The sequence below is a fragment of the Rana temporaria genome, chromosome 2 (genome assembly GCF_905171775.1).
Source record: "Rana temporaria chromosome 2, aRanTem1.1, whole genome shotgun sequence".
NCBI classification, from domain to species: Eukaryota; Metazoa; Chordata; class Amphibia; order Anura; family Ranidae; genus Rana; species Rana temporaria.
The window spans coordinates 129,259,505-129,280,862 of NC_053490.1; the positions used below are offsets into that span (position 1 = coordinate 129,259,505).

Below are 21,358 nucleotides of genomic sequence, written 5' to 3' on the forward strand. Positions count from 1 at the left end.
ACATTTGATTGTAAGTGTTGGAGTGAGGCTGAATGGGGCACGCTAGGAGGGAGATGCAGGAAAGGAAAGGTAGGATGACAACAATCCACGTTCTGCAGCCTCAGGACACACAAATCTGAACAGTAACATGTTGCTGGCCGGCTGCAGTGTCTTTCAGATATGTGATCAGGCAGTGTGCAGGTTATCAATCAGCCTCCCCACACACACACCTCTTGTCTCCCTGTTTCTGCCTATAACTTGACCTGCACATTGTCTGATCACACTGATAAGATCTCTGGAAGACGCTGCAGCAGTGTTCTATGAGACCAGGGACACATTTAACCATTTCAGCCTATAATCAGCTATTTAGGCAGAGCTCTGTGTGTGCTGCACAGATTGTTTGATAGGAGTTTGTTTTTGTTGGAGGATTTACTGCTGGATGAGGCTAAAAGCTTAACAGACCAATTAACTGGTTACTGTCCTCCACTAATCCTGAGCAGTTCAGTTTTTGCAAGAAAATTTGTATTTTAGAAATTGGATGTGATTATTTCTTCTGTCACTTGGTTGTACTTTCAAAGGATAAAGACTGCCTTGATCCTGCAGAGATAGTTTAAATAGAGTGGAGCAACCCTGCAATACTATATACCTGTACATTGAGTTCATCTTTAAATGCAGCCTCTGACCATCTCCTGAATCAATCATGTCTGCAATCCTTAACCGTCCCCTGTACCATGTCTGCAATCTCTGACATTCTCCTGTACTATAATCTGCAGTCTCTGACCATCTCCTGTCCTGTAACTACAGTCTCTGACCATCTCCTGTAATATATATCTGCAGTCTCTGACCATCTCCTGTAATATATATCTGCAGTCTCTGACCATCTCCTGTAATATATATCTGCAGTCTCTGACCATCTCCTGTAATATATATCTGCAGTCTCTGACCATCTCCTGTAATATATATCTGCAGTCTCTGACCATCTCCTATATACATATAGGTGTAAATACATACACTGTGCGTGCGTGTGTGTGTGTGTGTGTGTGTGTGTGTGTGTGTTTAGATATAGAGTTGAGAGAGGAAAAAAACAAGGAGTAAGAGAAGGAATTAAAAGAGGGGGATAAAGAAAGAAAACGAGTGAGAAAGAACATGAAAGATGGATAAAGAGCGATAGATAGGGGGTGGGGACAAGACATTAGGATAGAGCGAGATAAAAGTTAAAGAAAGGAGAACAAAGAGAAAGAGTGGTACATCCTAATGCCACGTACACACGATCGGTTTGTCTGATTAAAACGGTCTGATGGACCGTTTTCATCAGACTAACCGATCGTGTGTGGCCCCCATCAGTTTTTTATCCATCGGTTAAAAAACTAGGAGCTTTGTTTTAAAATTACCTGATGGTTAACTAACCGATAGAAAAAAACGATCGTCTGTGGGCACGTCCATCAGTTAAAAATCCACGCATGCTCAGAATCAAGTCGACGCATGTTCGGAAGCATTGAACTTAATTTTTTTTTCAGCACGTTGTAGTGTTTTACGTCACCGCGTTCTGACACAATCGTTTTTTTAACTGATGGTGTGTAGGTACGACTGATGAGCTTCAGCTTCATCGGATATCTGATGAAAAATCCATCAGACCGTTTTCATTGGATGAACCGATCGTGTGTACAGGGCATAAGGGGTTTAATACTGTACGAGTGGAAGGGACTCGGCGTGCTAAATGTCCGCGGGTTAGGGGTGCAAATTACTTGCCTTGGGTGCTGACAACCCCCGCTACGCCACTGGGGCTGCTATGAAAGAATTTCCAGGGCTGGTTTTTATGCCCAGTCCGGCCCTGATTGTATCATCAGGAGCTTTCCTTAGGTCTCCCTCCACAGTCTCCCCTATCACTCATTTAATACTTCCACAAAGTTTTTCTGTGCATTACAGAACCTAGACATGTAAACACATACACTACTCACAAGGAAGGCAGCATTATTTAAACAGGCACATGTGTGACTAATATAATATTATTATCAGGCTAATTTTCTGATTTTATTTTGCAGTGAGAAGGATCCTACTGCTGAATCATCATGTGGCTCCCTTTGCTGGTAGTGTTGGGTTTGATCTTCTTATACAGATGGTACCGACAAAGTCTAATCCTGGACAATCTTGCAGGCAAATATGTCTTCATTACTGGATGTGACACAGGATTTGGAAATATTCTGGCAAGGAACTTGGACAAACGTGGAATCAGGGTTCTGGCTGCATGTCTGAGCGATACAGGAGCTGAAAATCTGAAAAAAGATACTTCCAGTAGACTGCAGACTGTCATTTTAAATGTCACTGACAGTGAGAGTGTTAGCAGTGCAGCCAAATGGGTATCTTCTATTGTTGGAGAACAAGGTCAGAGTTTAGATTTTCAATCTCTTTATAAGCAATATAAAACATGTAATATGATGGGGGCAGTGCATTGGCATTTCTAGTTAACTTAAAGTGGATGTAAACCCGATTTGTGAAATTTTAACTGGGCACATATATCTCCAATGTTTTCTTATCTCTCTTCAAAGCACTAAGTCCCATAGCTTTCTCCTGCTCCCTTCTTCTGTTATCAGCCTGATAACTCCTAAAAAGTTCTCCATCACGTGTGATAAAAGCAGCCTGAGCTTTGTGTTGGGGAGGATGCTATAAATAGATTAGTAGAGCCCTGAACTATTCAAGGAACAGAGCTGAAAGTCTCTACCTAATCAGCTGTCTTGACTGTGTGCCCAGGCTTCACTGCAGTGCTAACCAGGAAGAGAAAATCTTCTAACATGATGTGCACTTTCTGAACAGACATCGCTTATCTGCATAGACAGTTTTATGGTAAAGGTGAACTATGCCTTTAAACTCTGGACTCTGGGGAATGTTGGTGGTCAGGCTAGGGGTAGGGGGCACGTCTAAAGCTGTGTAAGGGGCCCCAAAATGGCTACCCTGTCTGTCAAGTATAGGTATATAAAGATGAAGACAGCAGATATACATGTAAAACTTATGTAGGGAGATTTGTTTCATTTCTGTATCATCTGAGGATGTTCACTTCACTGGGTATATGTGAGGGTTTACTTTAAAGTTGAATTCTAGGTTAACTGTCTCTTTAACCACTTAACGCCCGCCGCACGCCTATTTACGTCCACAGAATGGCACGTACAGGCAGATGGGCGTATATATACGTCCCTGCCTTCTAGCGGGTCGGGGGTCCGATCGGGACGACGGCGCGGCTATTCGTTTATAGCCGCTCCATCGCGATCGCTCCCCGGAGCTGAAGAACGGGGAGAGCCGTATGTAAACACAGCTTCCCCGTGCTTCACTGTGGCGGCTGCATCAATCGAGTGATCCCTTTTATAGGGAGACTCGATCGATGAGGTCGGTCCTACAGCCACACCCCCCTACAGTTGTAAACACACACTAGGTGAACCCTAACTCCTACAGCGCCCCCTGTGGTTAACTCCCAAACTGCAACTGTCATTTTCACAATAAACAATGCAATTTAAATGCATTTTTTGCTGTGAAAATGATAATGGTCCCAAAAATGTGTCAAAATTGTCCGAAGTGTGCGCCATAATGTCGCAGTCACGAAAAAAATCGCTGATCGCCGCCATTAGTAGTAAAAAAAAAAAAATTATAAAAATGCAATAAAACTATCCCCTATTTTGTAAACGGTATCAATTTTGCGCAAACCAATCGATAAACACTTTACTAAAAATAGGTAGAAGAATACGTATGGGCCTAAACTGAGGGAAAAAAAATGTTATATATGTTTTTGGGGGATATTTATTATAGCAAAAAGTAAAGAATATTGCATTTTTTTTCAAAATTGTCGCTCTATTTTTGTTTATAGCGCAAAAAATAAAAACCGCAGAGGTGATCAAATACCACCAAAAGAAAGCTCTATTTGTGGGGGAAAAAAGACGCCAATTTTGTTTGGAAACCACATCGCACGACCGCGCAATTGTCTGTTAAAGCGACGCAGTGCCGAATCGCAAAACCTGGCCTGGGCATTTAGCAACAAAATGGTCCGGGGCTTAAGTGGTTAACTAGTTCTTTTGGGCCAGGCTGGCCCAAACTATTTTAGACACTAGCAGGTGCACCCACTGGGTGCAGTCTAGAAAATCTATGTAGCCTCAGCTATAAACAGTATACAGGCTCGTGCTCTGGCACTGAGATGAGAAATTCTTATCTCACACCCACATTTTGCTATGTTACAGCCTCATTCAAAAATGTATTCAATTCATTATTTTCCTGAAAATTCTACAAAGAATACCCCATAATGGCAATGTGAAAGAAGTTTGTTTGAAACCTTTGCAAATTTATTAAAAATCAAAAACAAATCACATGTACATAAGAATTCACAACCTTTGCCATGACACTCAAAATTGAGCTCAGGTACATCCTGTTTCCACTGATCATCCTTGAGGTATTTCTACAACTTGATTGGATTTGATTTAGATCATGCATCATGCAGCAACAATAGACCCCACCCCAGCAACAATAGACCCCCCACACAATAGACCCCCAACACAGCAACAATGGGCCACCCACAACAAAATACCACACTGAGCAACATAAGATCCATCCCAGAAACATATTGGTCCCCCCTACCAGCAACATAATACACCCCCCCCCAGAAACAATAGATCCCCCAGCTTACTTAAAAACAGATCCCCACCATTGACAATAGACTAGGGCGACCACATTTCCAAACTACCATTCAGGGACACCCTTCATTCCAAAAATCAGTTTGTGCTGTAACAAATCACAGCTCAGTGATTGAACACAAGAGGCAGAGTTTATGATTTCTCCAATCACAAGCAGGGGGCGGGGATTGTGCTCCTCCAGGTATTCCTGGCCAGGACAAGTACTGTCAGTGAGTAAAGCAGTGATGTGGCGGCCTTTTTTGGGGGCATCAGATTGGCCCAGGGGGGTGGCTGTGTCAGTTTCATTCAGGGACACTGTATTGTCCTGGAATGAATGTGCCCGGGACAGACCTGCAAAATGCGGGACTGTCCTGGGAAATCCGGGACACGTGGTCACCCTACAATAGACCCCCCAGCAGCCGGTTCCCCGTGTTCCCACAAAAAAAAACAATATATATATATAATATACTCCTGTTCTCATCTTCACAGAAATAATGTGTATCAATCAATACATTAATGACTAAATATATATATATATATATATATATATATATATATATATATATGCACCTTCTTTTTCAGGACTCTGGGGTCTTGTAAACAATGCAGGAGTCTGTATACCATGCAGTCCCAATGAATGGATGACTAAAGCCGATTTTGCAAAAGTCCTTGATATTAATCTGTTGGGATTGGTGGATGTTACACTCAACCTCTTACCATTTATCCGGAAAGCCAGAGGGCGCGTGATCAATGTAGCCAGTATTGCGGGAAGGTTTACTCTAAATCCTGGAGGATATTGCATGTCCAAGTATGGAGTAGAATCCTTCTCAGACACCCTCAGGTGAGCTATTAAACAATTCTACTTCTGCATAAAAAAAGGGTAAAATGTTATTACATACGGTAGACTTGTTATTGTGTAGCTCAGGAATGAAATGGTTTTAATTCAAGGACCTAAATAAAAAAATGGTTACTGTACTGGGACACAAGAAGGGAATTCTTGCTAAAATAGTTAATATAATTTCCATACAAGTCTATATATCTGACAAAAAGGAACAGGGCCATGGATAATTTTTTGTTCTGGGGGGAGTCCAGCAGCAGATACTAAGTAAAAGTTTTTTAATTAAAATAAATTGGTGCCAAATTCAAAGACTGGAAAAGGGAAAAACTATATGTGTTACCCATAGTAAGCAATCACATCCGTAATTCTATTTTCTCGGGTCCTCGGGTTTCAGTTTTTCCTTCCAGTTTTTATGAACGTTGCCCAGTAAGGTTAGCTATTTTACAGTCCTACCCTAGTTCACATTTGTGCATTTCTGTGGGCCACGTTTGCACTGGCACAGCAGACCATTTATTTGAATAGGTTGCCTTGCCTGTGTTTCCCACAGAAAAAGGTGCTTGTATCTTTTTTAAAACGTAGCTTGCAGGGAAATTTCAGGGAAAATAAAAAATGAACCTTTACAACCCCTTCAGAGGCGACTCTCTAATTAGGCGGCCGCTCAAGGCCTCACACTCACAGGGGCCTTGCGGCCGCCTAATTTGTCTGTGATCAATACTAATGTCGGCGCCATTGAATCTCTCCATCACCCGTCTCTTTCTCACCTCCCCCTCTCCCCCCCCCCCCTCCTCTTGCATTGGCTGAATATGTCTGATGGGTGAGGAGGGTGCCCTGGAAGTGGTGCTGATCACATGTGTGCTAGATCTGTGCATTTTATGCAGCCATTTTTCTTGCTTGAATTATGTTTCCCATTATGGGCATGAGTGGGGCCTCATGTCTACGTTTTGCCTAAGGCCTCACAAAGCCTAGAGCCGCCTAATACAGGGGTCAGGAGTGCAAAAATCAGAAATGTATAATGCAATGAGTATAGGGGAAAGGGGTCCATAAAAAAAAACATGATGTATGTGTCAGAAATGTTTAATGCACAAAGTGTAAAGCTCAGGAATGTGTAATATAAAGAGTGCAGGGTTGAGAAATGCGTAATGCCCAGAGGTCGAAAAGGTCATAATGCACAGAGTTTAGGATTTTATAATGCAAAAAGTGCAGAGGAGATATAGACTGCAGGGGTCAGAAGATTCTATTGCATAGAGTGCAGGGTTCCAAACTGCATAATTCAGAGTGAAGTGTCAGAAATGTGTAAACTCTCTCTCCTCATTGGCTGAGACAGAAGCAGGGGCAATTGGCAATCACAGTCAGTGAGCCAATGAGAAGAGAAAGGGGTCGAGGCCAAGCTGAAGCTCCATGTCTGAATAGACACGCAGAGCAGCTGCTCAGCTCAAGGTGCCCTCATAGCCATCTGTGGGGGCAGGAGGGAGGGGCCAAGAGCACCATTGAGGGACCCAAGAAGAGGAGGATCTGGGCTGCTCTGTGCAAAACCACTACACAGAGCACGTAAGTATACCATGTTTGTAATTTTAAAACTAAAAAAAACAGACTTAAGTATCACTTTAACACACAGAGGTCAGGAGTATGTAATGGTGAGTGCAGACATCAGGAATATGTATCATGTTTCACATTCATTGCTGTTTGTGTTCCTCTAAATAATTTTGTAATTTCGTTACTTACCTAGATTCAAACCTATGCATTTTTAGTGCGTTTTGCAGTTTGCAGAAACGCACTACAATCCATTTAACATGGTTTCCTATGGTACAAGTTTACATCTATGCGTTTTGCGGCCAGTGCATTTTTGGAAAGGGTCGGTTACTTTTTCCCGCGATTTGCAAGTAATAGACTTTAATTGAATCGCACCAGAAACCGAAGTGTTGTGTTTGTGATGCAATTTTTTTATGTGTTTTGCGTTTTGCCCTTTTTATCTTAACACTGTATATAGCTACTTGCTAAGCAGGGGGCCGAATAGCCAGCCGCTGTGTCCTTAACAACCAATGAGTTATCAGCTGTCAGCGGGGATCCCCACTAACAGCTGAATCTAAAAAAATTAAAAAATAAATTCCCGTCAAAAAAACAAATCGTGGGAAAAAAACATTTTTTTTTTAAATGGCGTGCCCCCCCCCCAAATCCATACTAAATGAATACCGATCGAGCCCCCCCCCCCCAAACCATACACGGCCGCATGCCCTCCACATGCCCCCCCCTCCCAAAACACCATCCTAGATTTTTTTAATAATAGACTTGTCAAAAACTGACTTTTTTTACATTTCACTGCTTTTTGAGGTGAATGGGTAGGGGTACGATGTACCCGATACCCATTCACATAGGGGGGGCTGGTTCTGGGGGGCCCTTCTTAAAGGGGGCTTCCAGATTCCGATAAAACCCCCTGCTCGCAGACCCTGATGTGAATGGGTATCGGGTACATCGTACCCCTACCCATTCACCCCAAAGAGAAGTGAAATGTAAAAAAAAAAAGTTATTTTTTTAATAATGGACTTGTCAAAAACTAACTCTGAGCTGTTTTCTCCCACCGCCGTCTCTCCTGCTGCCGTCTTCTCCCACCGCTGTCTCTCCCGCTGACAGCTGATGACTCATCGGTTGTTAAAATAGAAGAAAACCCTCCATTACAACTTTCACCTACAGGTAAGCCTAGATTAAGGCTTACCTGTAGGTGTTTGCAATATCTCCTAAACCTACACGGTTTAGGAGATATTTCCCAAAAATAATGCACCGTTGTGTATGGCGCATGCGCGACAACTGCGCAGACGCACTGAGAATGCCAGTTTTATGAATGAATAATGCCTTAGATTAAGGCTTACTGAATGAATAATGCCTTAGAATAAGATTAATGCCGCGTACACACGATCATTTTTCGGGTTGTAAAAAATTACGTTTTTTTTAATGTCATTAAAAACGATCGTGTGTGGGCTTCAGAGCATTTTTCGTGTTCTGAAAAACTCCTGAAAAAAGATTTGAACATGCTCTATTTTTTCACGACATTTTTAACGTTGTCGTTTTTCGGGTTGTAAAAAATGGTTGTGTGTGGGTTTTAACGACGTGAAAAATCAGTGCATGCTCAGAAGCAAGTTATGAGACTGGGAGCGCTCATTCTGGTAAAACGACTTGTTCGTAATGGAGTAAGCACATTCATCACGCTTTTTTGGTTTACAACCACTTTAAGGACGCGGTGGCCAGCTTTCCGCCCCCCCGCTTAGCAACCAGCTATGTACAGTGTGTTTACAGTGTGTTTAAATAGAGAAAAAAAACGTAAAATGCATGAAAACATACATGAAAAATGCATCAACCGCAGCTGCATAGATGTGAACCTAGACTTAATAGCTAGGGAATGCAAGTCCCATCCTTCTTTATTCTTTAAAATTCATTGATCACATGTGCTGTATTCTGCTGGAGCTAGACATTTTTGTGTGGACCTCCACTTTAAAGGGGTTGTAAATTATTATTTTTTTAAATAACAAACATACCATACTTGCCTCCACTGTGCAGTTCGTTTTGCACAGAGTGGCCCCGATCCTCATCTTCTGGGGTCCCTCGGCGTCTGTCTCGGCTTCTCCCTGCAAGAGCTAACCCCCCTCTGGGAGGCGCTCTCCCAAGGGGGTTGCTTGCGGGCGCTCTCCCGTGTGATACAGTTGCGGCCATAGCCGCCAAGTGTATCACTCGGCCCCGCCCCCCGGCACGCTGCTTTATTGATTTGATTGACAGCAGCGGAAGCCAATGGCTGTGCTGCTATCAATCGTCCAATTTAGAGCTGGGGGAAAGCAACGCGGGATCACACCCATGGAGATTCGGGCTCAGGTAAGTAAAAACGGGGGCTCGGGGGGGGGGGGGGGGCGGAGGGTGCAAGGTGTTTTTTCAGCTTTACATTCTCTTTAAAGGATCACTAAAGGAAAACAATTTTTTTGCTGAAATTACTGTTTACAGGGTATAGAGACATAAAAGTTAACTGATTCCTTTTAAAAATGATTAAAAATAGATTAAATTCAATCATATAATGTGCCTGCAGTTTCACTTTTCGTTTTTAAACTGGTTTCATGTTTATGTGAAGTAAAGAGACCCACAGAACAAAAACAAACAAATCCAGGGCAGTGTTTTGTTTTTAAAATGAATCTGATTAGTTCTGTTAAGTTTTAGACACACAGTAATGACAGCTTAGACCATCATGAAAAGCTCCCAGTATGATGGTTATAAGGAGCCAGACGACCAGGAAGTGTGGAGATCAGAGCAGTTTTACAGCAACATCAAAGCAAAAACGAGCAATGAGGACATGAAACCAGTACTGCAGTAAGGTAAAGGAAGCTATTTAGCTAAAAAAAAAAAAAATCCTTTAGTGACCCTTTAAGGACTGCTAGGTTTCTGGCTGCTTTGTACAAATTGCAAGCTGGATTGCACAACTTTAGACTGCACTGTACTTTCTCCTGATTTTATGCTATCTTACTTGTAAGTATAGAAAAAACTTTGGGGCTTGTCTAATATGTGTAATGTGTTTGCAGTCCAGATCAAAACATACAGCATAAGACACTAGTCTAAGCTACTTTCATAACAATACAACACACATCATTGCCTAAAACAATAAAAAGAAACACTGCAAGTCAATCCTACTCACTGAGAAACAACACAGCATTTACTGTACATAGGTGAGCAGCACAACACAGACTGTCATCTGCAGAGGAATTTGCACTTCAGTGTAAACAAGGAGTTATGGAGGGGTGAAGTCTGCTCTTTCTAAGGCCTCGTACACACGATAGGATAGCCAGAGGACAACGGTCTGAAGGACCGTTTTCTTTTTTTTAAATAAATTATTTATTTTTTCAAGAAGTTTCACGTTACAGATTATCACATTACATATCATCCTATTGTATCAACTATATCCAAAAAAGGAGGGAAAAAGCGAGGGAACCCCCTCTCTCTCTCTCTCTCTCTCTCCATATCTTCTTTCCGTGTAGCTTCTCATTTCCTCACCGTCCTATCTCTCTCTCTCTCTCTCTCTCTCTCTCCATATCTTCTCTGATTCTGTGTAGCTTCTCATTTCCTCACCATCCTATTTCTCGCTTTCTCCCTCCCCTCCCACCCTCCCTTGAAAAAAAAGGGGAGAAAAAAGAAAAAAAAAAAACCCCCGTCGGTCGCCTCTCCCCCCTCTCGCATCTATCCCCCTCGCTCCTCCATATACTTCAAGTATTGGGTCCATATCTTCCGGTATCTTTCGGTTTGGATCGTTTTCATCAGTCCAAACCGATCGTGTGTAGGCCCCATAGGTTATTTAACCTTAGGTTAAAAAAATGAGAACTCAAAACCGATCGTTAGTATGCAAAAGCATCGGTTAAAATCCCGCGCATGCTCAGAATCAAGTCGACGCATGCTTGGAAGCATTGAACTTAGTTTTTTTCAGCACGTCGTCGTGTTTTACGTCACCGCGTTCTGACACGATCGTTTTTTTAACTGATGGTGTGTACACACGACGGACCATCAGTCAGCTTCATAGGTTAACCTAAGACAACGGTCCTTCAGACCGTTGTCCTCTGGTTAACCTATCGTGTGTACAAGGCCTTATCCAGTTAAATCTGGTTCTGTGGAAGTTGTGTGTACCACATGGGAAACAGAATGTCAACTGCTCAGAACTGGTAAAGGAAGAGGAGGGGTTAATTAAAAGGGGAACAATTGTTTTCACCAAGCACCACTGGCAGAAGCAGATGGCACAGAAGAAGGACATTACTTTAAATCCACAACATTTTAAAACTGGCAAATTAATAAATTCTCAAACATGCTTATAATGTATGTTTCTACAGGCGTGAAATGAAGCCATTTGGAGTGAAGGTGTGTATCATTGAGCCAGGATTTTTCAACACCCAGTTAACAAATACACAAGCTTTAAAAGCAGATTTACAAAAGAATTGGGAAAGCACTACAGAAGAACGACGACAAAGTTATGGAGAAGAATATTATTTAGAAAGTAAGTAATTTAACAATTGTAAATATGTTTCTTTATGGGAAAAATATAATTATGCTGGTTTATTTTTATTAAAATTACTTTTGACGATTTACACATGTATACTGTAAGCTTAAATGAAGAGGTTTTAAATCTTTCCGTGCTGGGCCCTGCTTTCCACTGAGGTGGCCAAACCATTTTTGCTAGTTTTCACTTTATCATGTTTCAATATATTTTACCCACAGCTTTGGAAGTTTGTAAAACAACCCCCAACCGATACATTTTATGAAACCACAGGACTTGTGGAATAAAATTATGGTGCTGCTAATTTTTGTACATTGTGCAAATCTTTATTAAAACATTATTTTCTAAAATAATAAAACAGTAAAATCATTATTAGAGCTTAAAAACACAGCCTAAATAACAAAATTTGTATTAAATCTAAAAAAAAAAAAAAAACTGTATTAATAAATGTCTAATGTTTGTCAAATTAAAATTTTGGCTTTTTTGCAAAATGGTGAAAACAAATGTATGCAAAACATAAAGGGTTTACAACTCCTTTAACTTTTATCCATGAGCTTAAAGGAACACTAAGGCCCAGATTCACGTAGATCGGCGCATCTTTGAGTGGGCGTAACGTATCCTATTTACGTTACGCCTCCCAAACTTAGACGGGCAAGTGCAGTATTCTCAAAGCACTTGCTCCGTAAGTTGCGGCGGCGTAGCGTAAATAGGCCGGCGTAAGCCCGCCTAATTCAAATGTGGAACAGGGGGGCGTGTTTTATGTAAATGTTATGTGACCTGCCGTGATTGACGTTTTTAACGAACAGCGCATGCGCCGTCCGTGGACATATCCCAGTGTGCATTGCTCCAAATACGCCGCAAGGACGTATTGGTTTTGATGTGAACGTAAATTACGTCCAGCCCCATTCACGGACGACTTACGCAAACGACGTAAAATTTTCAAAATTCGACGAGGGAACATCGTCCATACTTAACATTGGTACGTCCCATGTACGCCTTATATAGCAGGGGTAACTTTACGCCGGGAAAAGCCTAACGTAAACGGCGTATCTGTACTGCGTCGGCCGGGCGTACGTTCGTGAATTTGCGTATCTAGCTGATTTACATATTTCTAGGCGTAAATCAGCATACACGCCCATATCGGCCAGCGTAAATATGCAGTTAAGATCCGACGGCGTAAGAGACTTACGCCGGTAGGATCTAATACAAATCTATGCGTAACTGATTCTAAGAATCAGGCGCATAGATACGACGGCTCAGACTCAGAGATACGACGGCGTATCTGGAGATACACCGTCGTATCACCTTTGAGAATCTGGGCCTCAAGGTTAGTTTTTTATTAGATCAATTGATTGCTGTAAGCTAAAGCATTTAAATATCACTTACCTCGTTTTTCCTTTTGACCTCCAAAATACAGTAATGCAGGTTTGAAAATGCCATTTCCTGTCACTCCTCTTCTTGCTTTCCACCAGCATCGGAGCCGTTTTGCATGGTGGAAAGCAGAATGTGCTCACCCCCTCCCTATGACTACAGCCCTGCATGAAGATGCTCTCTTATTTCTCACAGGCATGGAGGCTAAGCCTAATGGGAACTGTAGTTCCCATTAGGCCGTGATGTAGCAAGAATGAATGCGCACCGCAAACCAGGAAGTCAGGGAGAATAACGATTCAGGAGCAGGGCTGGACTGGGACGAAAATTTGGCCCTGGACTTCATCCAGACTGGCCCACTTTGACAGGTCTCTCCCATGGCGGCCGGACAACTCCCGCACCCCCCCGGCCACCCAAGCCACCTCTCCCCCTTCACTAGCCATTCTACTTTATTAGAGTAGAAGGGCTGGTACTGGTACTTATAGGCGGTACCAGTGGGTAAGCTAGACATTATTTCAACCGGGGCAAATAATCAGTTTGGTGCCCCCCCCCCCTTATGGGACAAGTTTAGGCAGAAGTGAGAAACTCCCAGGCCATAGCTGTTGAGTCAGCTGTCTGTCCCCTCCCCCATGTTCCTCTGTCGTCCCCCCTGCTCCTCTGGTCCTCCTCCTGCTTTTTTGTTCCCCCCGGTTGAGTGCTGCGGGAAGGGAGAGACAGAGGAGCGGAGGGGGGCAGCGGTCCGCTGTCACTTAAGCCGGCCCACTGAGCCATCGGCCCACCGGGAAACTCCCTGTAGTCCCAATGGCCAGTCCAACCCTGTTCAGGAGTGACGGAGGTGAATAAAACAGCTCGATTTCAACAGGTATCAAACTAGTTATAATGCAAAACATTACTTTTTACTTTATCAGCTACTGTCAGACTTTAATTTAAGAGGAACATTTTTTTGTCTTTACAACCCCTTTATAGAGGTTGTAAAGGTTTTTACTGTAAAAAAAAAGAGGTTGTAAAGGTAAATGTTTTTTCACCTTAATGCATCCTATGGAGGCACTTTATTCTACTCCTGAAATGCATCTCCATCCCTGGATAATATAAAAAATAGGGATTGAGGCCTTTGTTTGTTGTTCATATGCCTCATGTTAAGTCCCAACCTTATTTCTTTTTTTATATTATCCAGGGATGGAGACAGGGGCGTAACTAGAAATCTCAGGGCCCCATAGCAAAATGCTGTATGGGGCCCCCCCCCCTCCAAAAAAAATGAACTAATGCCATTAAACAACACATCTGGGGTAAAAACTGCACATACACTGACCTACCCGACTAATACACTGACCTACTGTACCTGATTCCTACACTGACCTACCTGACCACTACACTGACCTTCCTGATCCCTACACTGACCTAATTGATTGCTGCATTGAAATACCTGACACTAACCTGATCCCTACACTGACCTACCTGATCACTACATTGACCTACCTGATCACTACACTGACCTACCTGATCACTACACTGACCTACCCGATTCCTACTCCCCCATTGGGGGAGCATGTCACATCTTCAGCTCTGAGGGGCCAATGCTGGGACCTGTAGTCCTTCATTAGGAGGATGAGGTCAGTGGCAGACTGGCAGTGCTGGGGGCATGGGTTAAGTGACAGTGCTTAGGAAGGGATGGGATCACTAACTCCCACTTGCTGTCACTAAGGATGAGCTCCAGCGTGTTTGCATGGTGCAGAGCCCGCCATGAAGTCTGCACAGCACTGCGCTAATCACAGCCAGGGAGACATTGTCCCGATGCTCGGCTGCAGAGATCGGGTAATATCTCCCTGGCTGTGATTAGCGCAGTGCCGTGCAGACTTCCTGGCGGGCTCCGCACGTGTAGCATGCGAACACACTGGAGCTCATGCTTAGCTGTCACCTGTTAGTCAGTGTCCACTTGGCAGGGGAGAGGGGCTTGGTGATGGTGAGAGAGAAGGGGGGTAGGAGAGAGAGAGAGAGAGAAGGGGTGGGAGAGAATGAGAGAGAGAGAGAAGGGGTGAGAGAGAGAAGGGGTGAGTTGGTAGAGAGAGGGGGTGGATGGGAGAGAAAGTGGGGAGTGAGAGGGGCTGGATGAGAGAGAGAGAGGGCTGGATGAGAGAGAGAGGGCTGGATGAGAGAGAGAGGGGCTGGATGGGAGAGAGGGGCTGGATGGGAGAGAGAGAGGGGCTGGATGGGAGAGAGAGAGGGGCTGGATGAGAGAGAGAGAGGGGCTGGATGAGAGAGAGAGAGAGAGAGGGGCTGGATGAGAGAGAGAGAGGGGCTGGATGAGAGAGAGAGAGGGGCTGGATGAGAGAGAGAGAGAGAGAGGGGCTGGATGAGAGAGAGAGAGAGAGAGAGAGAGAGGGGCTGGATGAGAGAGAGAGAGAGAGGGCCTGGATGAGAGAGAGGGGCTGGATGAGAGAGAGAGGGGCTGGATGAGAGAGAGAGGGGCTGGATGGGAGAGAGGGGGGCTAGATGGGAGAGAGAGGGGTTGGATGGGAGAGAGAGAGGGGCTGAATGAGAGAGAGAGAGGGGCTGGATGAGAGAGAGAGAGGGGCTGGATGAGAGAGAGAGAGAGGGGCTGGATGTGAGAGAGAGAGAGAGAGAGAGAGAGGCTGGATGGGAGAGAGAGAGGGGCTGGATGGGAGAGAGAGAGGGGCTGGATGGGAGAGAGAGAGGGGCTGGATGGGAGAGAGAGGGGCTGGATGAGAGAGAGAGAGGGGCTGGATGAGAGAGAGAGGGGCTGGATGGGAGAGAGAGGGGCTGGATGGGAGAGAGAGAGGGGCTGGATGGGAGAGAGAGAGGGGCTGGATGGGAGAGAGAGAGGGGCTGGATGGGAGAGAGAGAGGGGCTGGATGGGAGAGAGAGGGGCTGGATGAGAGAGAGAGGGGCTGGATGGGAGAGAGAGGGGCTGGATGAGAGAGAGAGGGGCTGGATGGGAGAGAGAGAGGGGCTGGATGGGAGAGAGAGAGGGGCTGGATGAGAGAGAGAGGGGCTGGATGATAGAGAGAGGGGCTGGATGGGAGAGAGAGGGGCTGGATGAGAGAGAGAGGGGCTGGATGGGAGAGAGAGGGGCTGGATGGGAGAGAGAGGGGCTGGATGGGAGAGAGAGGGGCTGGATGAGAGAGAGAGGGGCTGGATGGGAGAGAGAGGGGCTGGATGAGAGAGAGAGGGGCTGGATGGGAGAGAGAGGGGCTGGATGGGAGAGAGAGGGGCTGGATGGGAGAGAGAGGGGCTGGATGGGAGAGAGAGAGGGGCTGGATGAGAGAGAGAGGGGATGGAAGAGAGAGGGGGGGTGGAAGAGAGAGAGAAATTGACCCCCTAAGCTGGCCTGCAGTCCTTCCTGTACACCCTGTCCCAGCCCCTGTCTGTGGGTAGGTGTGTGTGATGCACCTACCTCCAGACCATCCTTGTCCTCTGTCCTCGGTCAGCCTGTTTCTTCTTGCTGACAGGCACAGCTGGAGCAGACGTTGGGGGAAGGTGTGCAGGCTCTGGGACTGGGAGGATGTCACTGCTGCTCAGGTCAGGTCTTCTCTCTCACTCCCTCTCGCGCTGTTCCTTCCAGTCAGCCTCCTGCTGCTCACCGGGGCCACCACTCTCTGTTGTTGGCTGCTGTTCTCAGATGCTGTTGCTCTCCCTCTCAGTTGCTGCAAATGTGTCCCTCTCTGCTATGTCAGGGGGCGGCCTCGGTCGGAGCTCAGCTTTGTTGGGCCCCAGGAGACAGAGCTGTAGCGCGGAGGTTGGAGGAGGAGGAGGAGGAAGTGAAATCCTCCCGCGCTTTCAGCACTGAACACGGAGGGGTGCACTGCAGCTGTGATGTCACTGGTTGCTACACGCCAAGCGGCACAGGCGTTAGCAACCAGTGCAGCAACCACCTCCTCCCTCCAGCGCAGCGTAATGACCAGAGTCTCTCTCTCACCGCCACTGATTATACCGATGTGAGAGAGAGAGACTCGGTCGGGACTGCAGTCAGATTTTCGGGCCGGGCCCCACTCGGCTGCGGGCCCCACAGCGCCCGCGTGGGTCGCTATGGCGGTAGTTCCGCCACTGGATGGAGATGCGTTTCAGGAGTGGAATAAAGTGCCTCCACAGATTCACCATTGATGATTTGTGTATTGTCTTTTATGAATATTTCCACTCCTGCTATTCTTTTGTGATATCTTCGTATATACACATGCGTTTTTTCCAGCGCTCTTTATTGTTAAACCAGCCATAGGTAGGCACATGGTCAGGTAGCACACCGACACCTTTGCTTCTATACGCTGGGTGTTTGGTGTGCCCCTGCCCCTTTAAGGAGGACTGGGTTACCCCCAGTCACCTGCCCCCTATCTATTGATTAGTACACCTGTGCTCCCACGGAGGAGACTTTAAAAAGGTCATAGTTAGGACTGCAGTACACAGAGTGCCTTGACGGGGCCTGCAGCTTACACAGGTATTTGCAAATGCATGCAACTAAACCTCTGTTTTTAATGCATACAGTTAGACATGTTTGGTTTGTTGCTTTTTTGATTGGTAACTTTAAACCTGGTTATTATGGGGGAAAAAATTCATATATATATATACTTAAATATTGCTAAAAACGCATTTAAAGTCCCAAAAACCTCCCCTTCCTCTATCCATTAATAGGGATGGAGGCCTATGTTTGTTGATCATATGCCTCATGTAAAGTCCCAACCTTATTTTTTTTTTTTATACCTTCCATTTGAGGATGCCCCACAGATGCTCAATAGGGTTTAGGTCTGGAGATGTGTCCGTCCCGCCAAGCCAGAAAACGTGTCCGTCCCGCCAAGCTTGCGCGCAGAAGCGAACGCATACCTGAGTAGCGCCCGCATCATGTAAACATCATGTAAACAGTATTCAAACCACACATGTGAGGTATCACCATGATTGGTAGAGCGACAGCAATAATTCTAGCCCTAGGCCTCCTCTGTAACTCAAAACATGCAATCTGTCGAATTTTTTAAATGTCGCCTATGGAGATTTTAAAGGGTAAAAGTTTGTCGCCATTCCACGAGCGGACGCAATTTTGAAGCGTGACATGTTGGGTATCAATTTACTCGGCATAACATTATCTTTCACAATATAAAAAAAAAAATGGGCTAACTTTACTGTTGTCTTATTTTTTAATTATAAAAAGTGTATTTTTTCCCCCAAAAAAGTGTGCTTGTAAGACTGCAGCGCAAATACGGTGTGACAGAAAGTATTGCAACGACCGCCATTTTATTCTCTAGGGTGTTAGAATAAAAAATATATATAATGTTTGGGGGTTTTAATTAGAGGAAGAAGATGGCAGTAAAAACAGTGAAAAACACATTAGAACTGCTGTTTTACTTGTAATGCCAACGGCCACCACAATATGGCACCAGATCACAGAATGAAGCTTAGGCCTGCAGAAGGCCGCAAAGCCTCTGCCTCAATTACCGGCGGGCGCGGGCCCGCCGCGATCGCGCTGCGGGGGAGGTGGGGGCGCACAGAGACACAGGATCCTGTGTCTCCGTGCGCCTCCACCTTTCGCGCTGCGCTTTTGTGGCAGGTCCGCGCCAGCCGGTAATTGAGGCCGCAGCTTTGCGCCCTTCTGCAGGCCTAAGCTTCCCCGGGCGCCAGGTTACAATTTCTTGTCGCAATTGCGACCGGGCGACCGGATCTTGTCAAGCCCTGCTTGGAGGTGCGTTTGGGGTCGTTATCATGTTGTAATACTGCCTTATGGCGCAGTCTCCGAAGGGAGGGGATCATGCTCTGCTTCAGTATGTCACAGGACATGTTGGCATTCATGGTTTCCTCAATAAACTGTAGCTTCCCAGTGTCGGCAGCACTTATGCAGCCCCAGACCATGACACTCCCACCACCATGCTTGACTGTAGGCAAGACACACTTGTCTTTGTACTCCTCACCTGCCGCCACACACGCTTGACACCATCTGAACCAAATACATTTATCTTGGTCTCATCAGACCATAGGACATGGTTCCAGTAACCCATGCCTTTAGTCTGCTTGTCTTCAGCAAACTGTTTGGGTTTTTTTTTTTTTTTGCATCATCTTTAGCTTCTTTCTGGGACGACAGCCATGCAGACCAATTCGATGCAGAGTGTGGCGTATGGTCTGAGCACTAACAGGCTGACCCCCCCATCCCTTCAACCTCTGCATATACAGTATATATATATATATATATATATATATATATATATATATATATATATATATATATATATATACACACACACACAGTATATTCTAAGTTCCTCTCACATTAATGCATGTACAGGTAAATGTCATTTAAAATTATATTCTTGCATACATTTGTACCATAAAAGGAAATTTCAGAAGGCCAGTGCATGTTTTTTGCCACAAATGCGTTATTTAAATTTTTACTATATTTTATGCTTTTCTTATTTTTTTCAGGTCTAAAGTGTATTGATGCAGTGAAGCTGGTATGCAACAACAATCTGCAGCTGGTCCCACAGACAATAGAGCGCGCTCTGTCCGCAGTTCATCCATGGACACGATATTCTGTAGGCTGGGATACTACGCTCATATATTTGCCCTTGTCCTATTTTCCCACTTTTATCCTAGACTTTCTCCTAACCATTGCACAGCCTAGACCAGCACAGGCAAAGTGATTGTGTATTTGATTGTCCTAAGCTATTATACGAACAAAATGTTATAATATGAATAAATATGAGCACTCATTACCTAAGCCTGCCAAAGGAACATTAAAGTGACTATAACGTTTTTTTTTTTTTGTTTTGTTTTTTAAATAACAAACATGGTATACCATATTTATCGCGGTATAACGCGCTCCCGCGTATACCGCGCACCCCCAAAGTGACCCCCAAACCTGTGGAAAAAAAGTTATTTTTGTACTTACAGTTTTGGTGTCTTGCGCGGCGTCCATCGGCAGCCTCGTCGGGTCCGGCGTCCTTCTGCGGCTTCGGGTGTCCTCTTCGGCGGGTCCGGCGTCCTTCTGCGTCGTCGGGTGTCCTTCTGCGGCGTCGGGTGTCCTTCTGCGGCGGGTCCGGTGTCCTTTTCGGTGGGTCCGGTGTCCTCTTCGGCGGGTCCGGCGTCCTCGCGTCCTCCCCGCTCGTTTCCCGCGCCGAGTTTTGAATACTGCGCCAGCATATGCCGAGCGCAGTACACTCGGGCAGGCTCGGCAACTGTCGCGCTCACGTCCTGTACGTCCAGGACGTGACCGCGGAAGAAGCCGAGACTGGCCGAGCCTGCCCGAGTGTACTGCGCTCGGTATATGCCGGCGCAGTATTCAAAACTCGGCGCGGGAAGCGGGTATCGGCGTATATCGCGCACCCACGATTTTGCCCTGATTTTCAGGGCACAAAAGTGCGTGATATACGCCGATAAATACGGTACTTACCTCCTCTGTGCAATAATTTTGCACAGAGTTTCCCTGATCCACCTTTTCTGGGGTTCCCGTGCTCCTGGCTCCTCCTCTTCTCAAGTGCCCCCTCAGAGAGCAGCTTTCTAAGGGGGCAATCGTGCGGGTACGCTCTCAAGTCCCGCTGCTGCATCCATTGACACAGACAACAGTATTTGGCCCCACCCCCAGCTCGCATGTCACTGGATTTGATTAACATCAATCTATCCAATGAGGACCCAAGACAGCGGCTGGAGCTGCTGTGTTTGTTCCCGTCGCTGGAAAGATCGCCTCAGGTAAGAAAAAGGAGGGGCCTTGGGGGGTGCTGCAGCACAAAAGGTTTTTCACCTTAATGCATAGAATCTCATCGGTTTAACCGATCGTGTCTACGTGGCATTAGCCCCTAATTGCATAGCTTTACATTTATCAACATAAACCTCATTTGCCACTTAGTTGTCCAATTAGAAGGTGTATTGAATTTAGCTTGTAAATTTGAAACATGCTGTAAAGACATTATTCCACTGCATAGCTTGGTGTCATCTGCAAAGACAGAAATTTTACTTTTAATCCCAGACCCTATATAATTTATAAAGATATTAAAAAGTAAGGGTCCCAACACTGAACCTCTGGGTACATGTTCTGTTCCCACATGAAGGCGAATGAAGGTATAACTGATAATAGCTGTGTGACTTCTTACCTTCGTATCCAAGCAGTGGGGCAGACAGGACCAGCAGATGTTCAGGTTAGATGGATCTAGACTCAGACATGAAGATGAAATCAGCGTGGGTTTATTCAATCCAGATAAGACAACAAACGGTGATACAATACTGTTCTGTAGTAGTGGTATCAATGCTGACTTGTTAGAATATGTCCTGAGGCTAGCTGCTGTGGCTGCTGAGCTGCTGCTAACTACTGCTGACTTCTGCGTGGTCAAAAACTGATGCCTTCTCGAGCCCAAAAATGTGGAGTGTCTAGTCACACAGCCATGAGGAGAAAAACTGAAAATGGCTGCTCCCAGTGAAGAGACCTGCCCAGCAAGAGTCCACGCCTCTGAATACAAAAAACTTTACTAACCAAAACAGAGACGTGTGTGGCATGCAAATTCTGGCCAGCAGATGGCAGCAGTGAAAGAA

At 45.3% G+C, this 21,358-nt stretch overlaps 1 protein-coding gene across 1 annotated transcript in view; it reads left to right on the plus strand.

The window, feature by feature from the left end:
* LOC120929493 (retinol dehydrogenase 7-like) overlaps nt 1–19,541 on the plus strand; it is a 37,463-nt gene extending 17,922 nt beyond the window's left edge. Inside the window, exons 2-5 of the mRNA XM_040340976.1 lie at nt 2,022–2,361; nt 5,211–5,469; nt 11,313–11,476; nt 19,259–19,541. Of these exons, the coding sequence (XP_040196910.1) occupies nt 2,049–2,361; nt 5,211–5,469; nt 11,313–11,476; nt 19,259–19,476 (954 nt within the window). The 5' untranslated portion in view covers nt 2,022–2,048 and the 3' untranslated portion in view covers nt 19,477–19,541. The remainder of the gene's footprint in view (nt 1–2,021; nt 2,362–5,210; nt 5,470–11,312; nt 11,477–19,258) is intronic.
* Nucleotides 19,542–21,358: the final 1,817 nt, after the last annotated feature.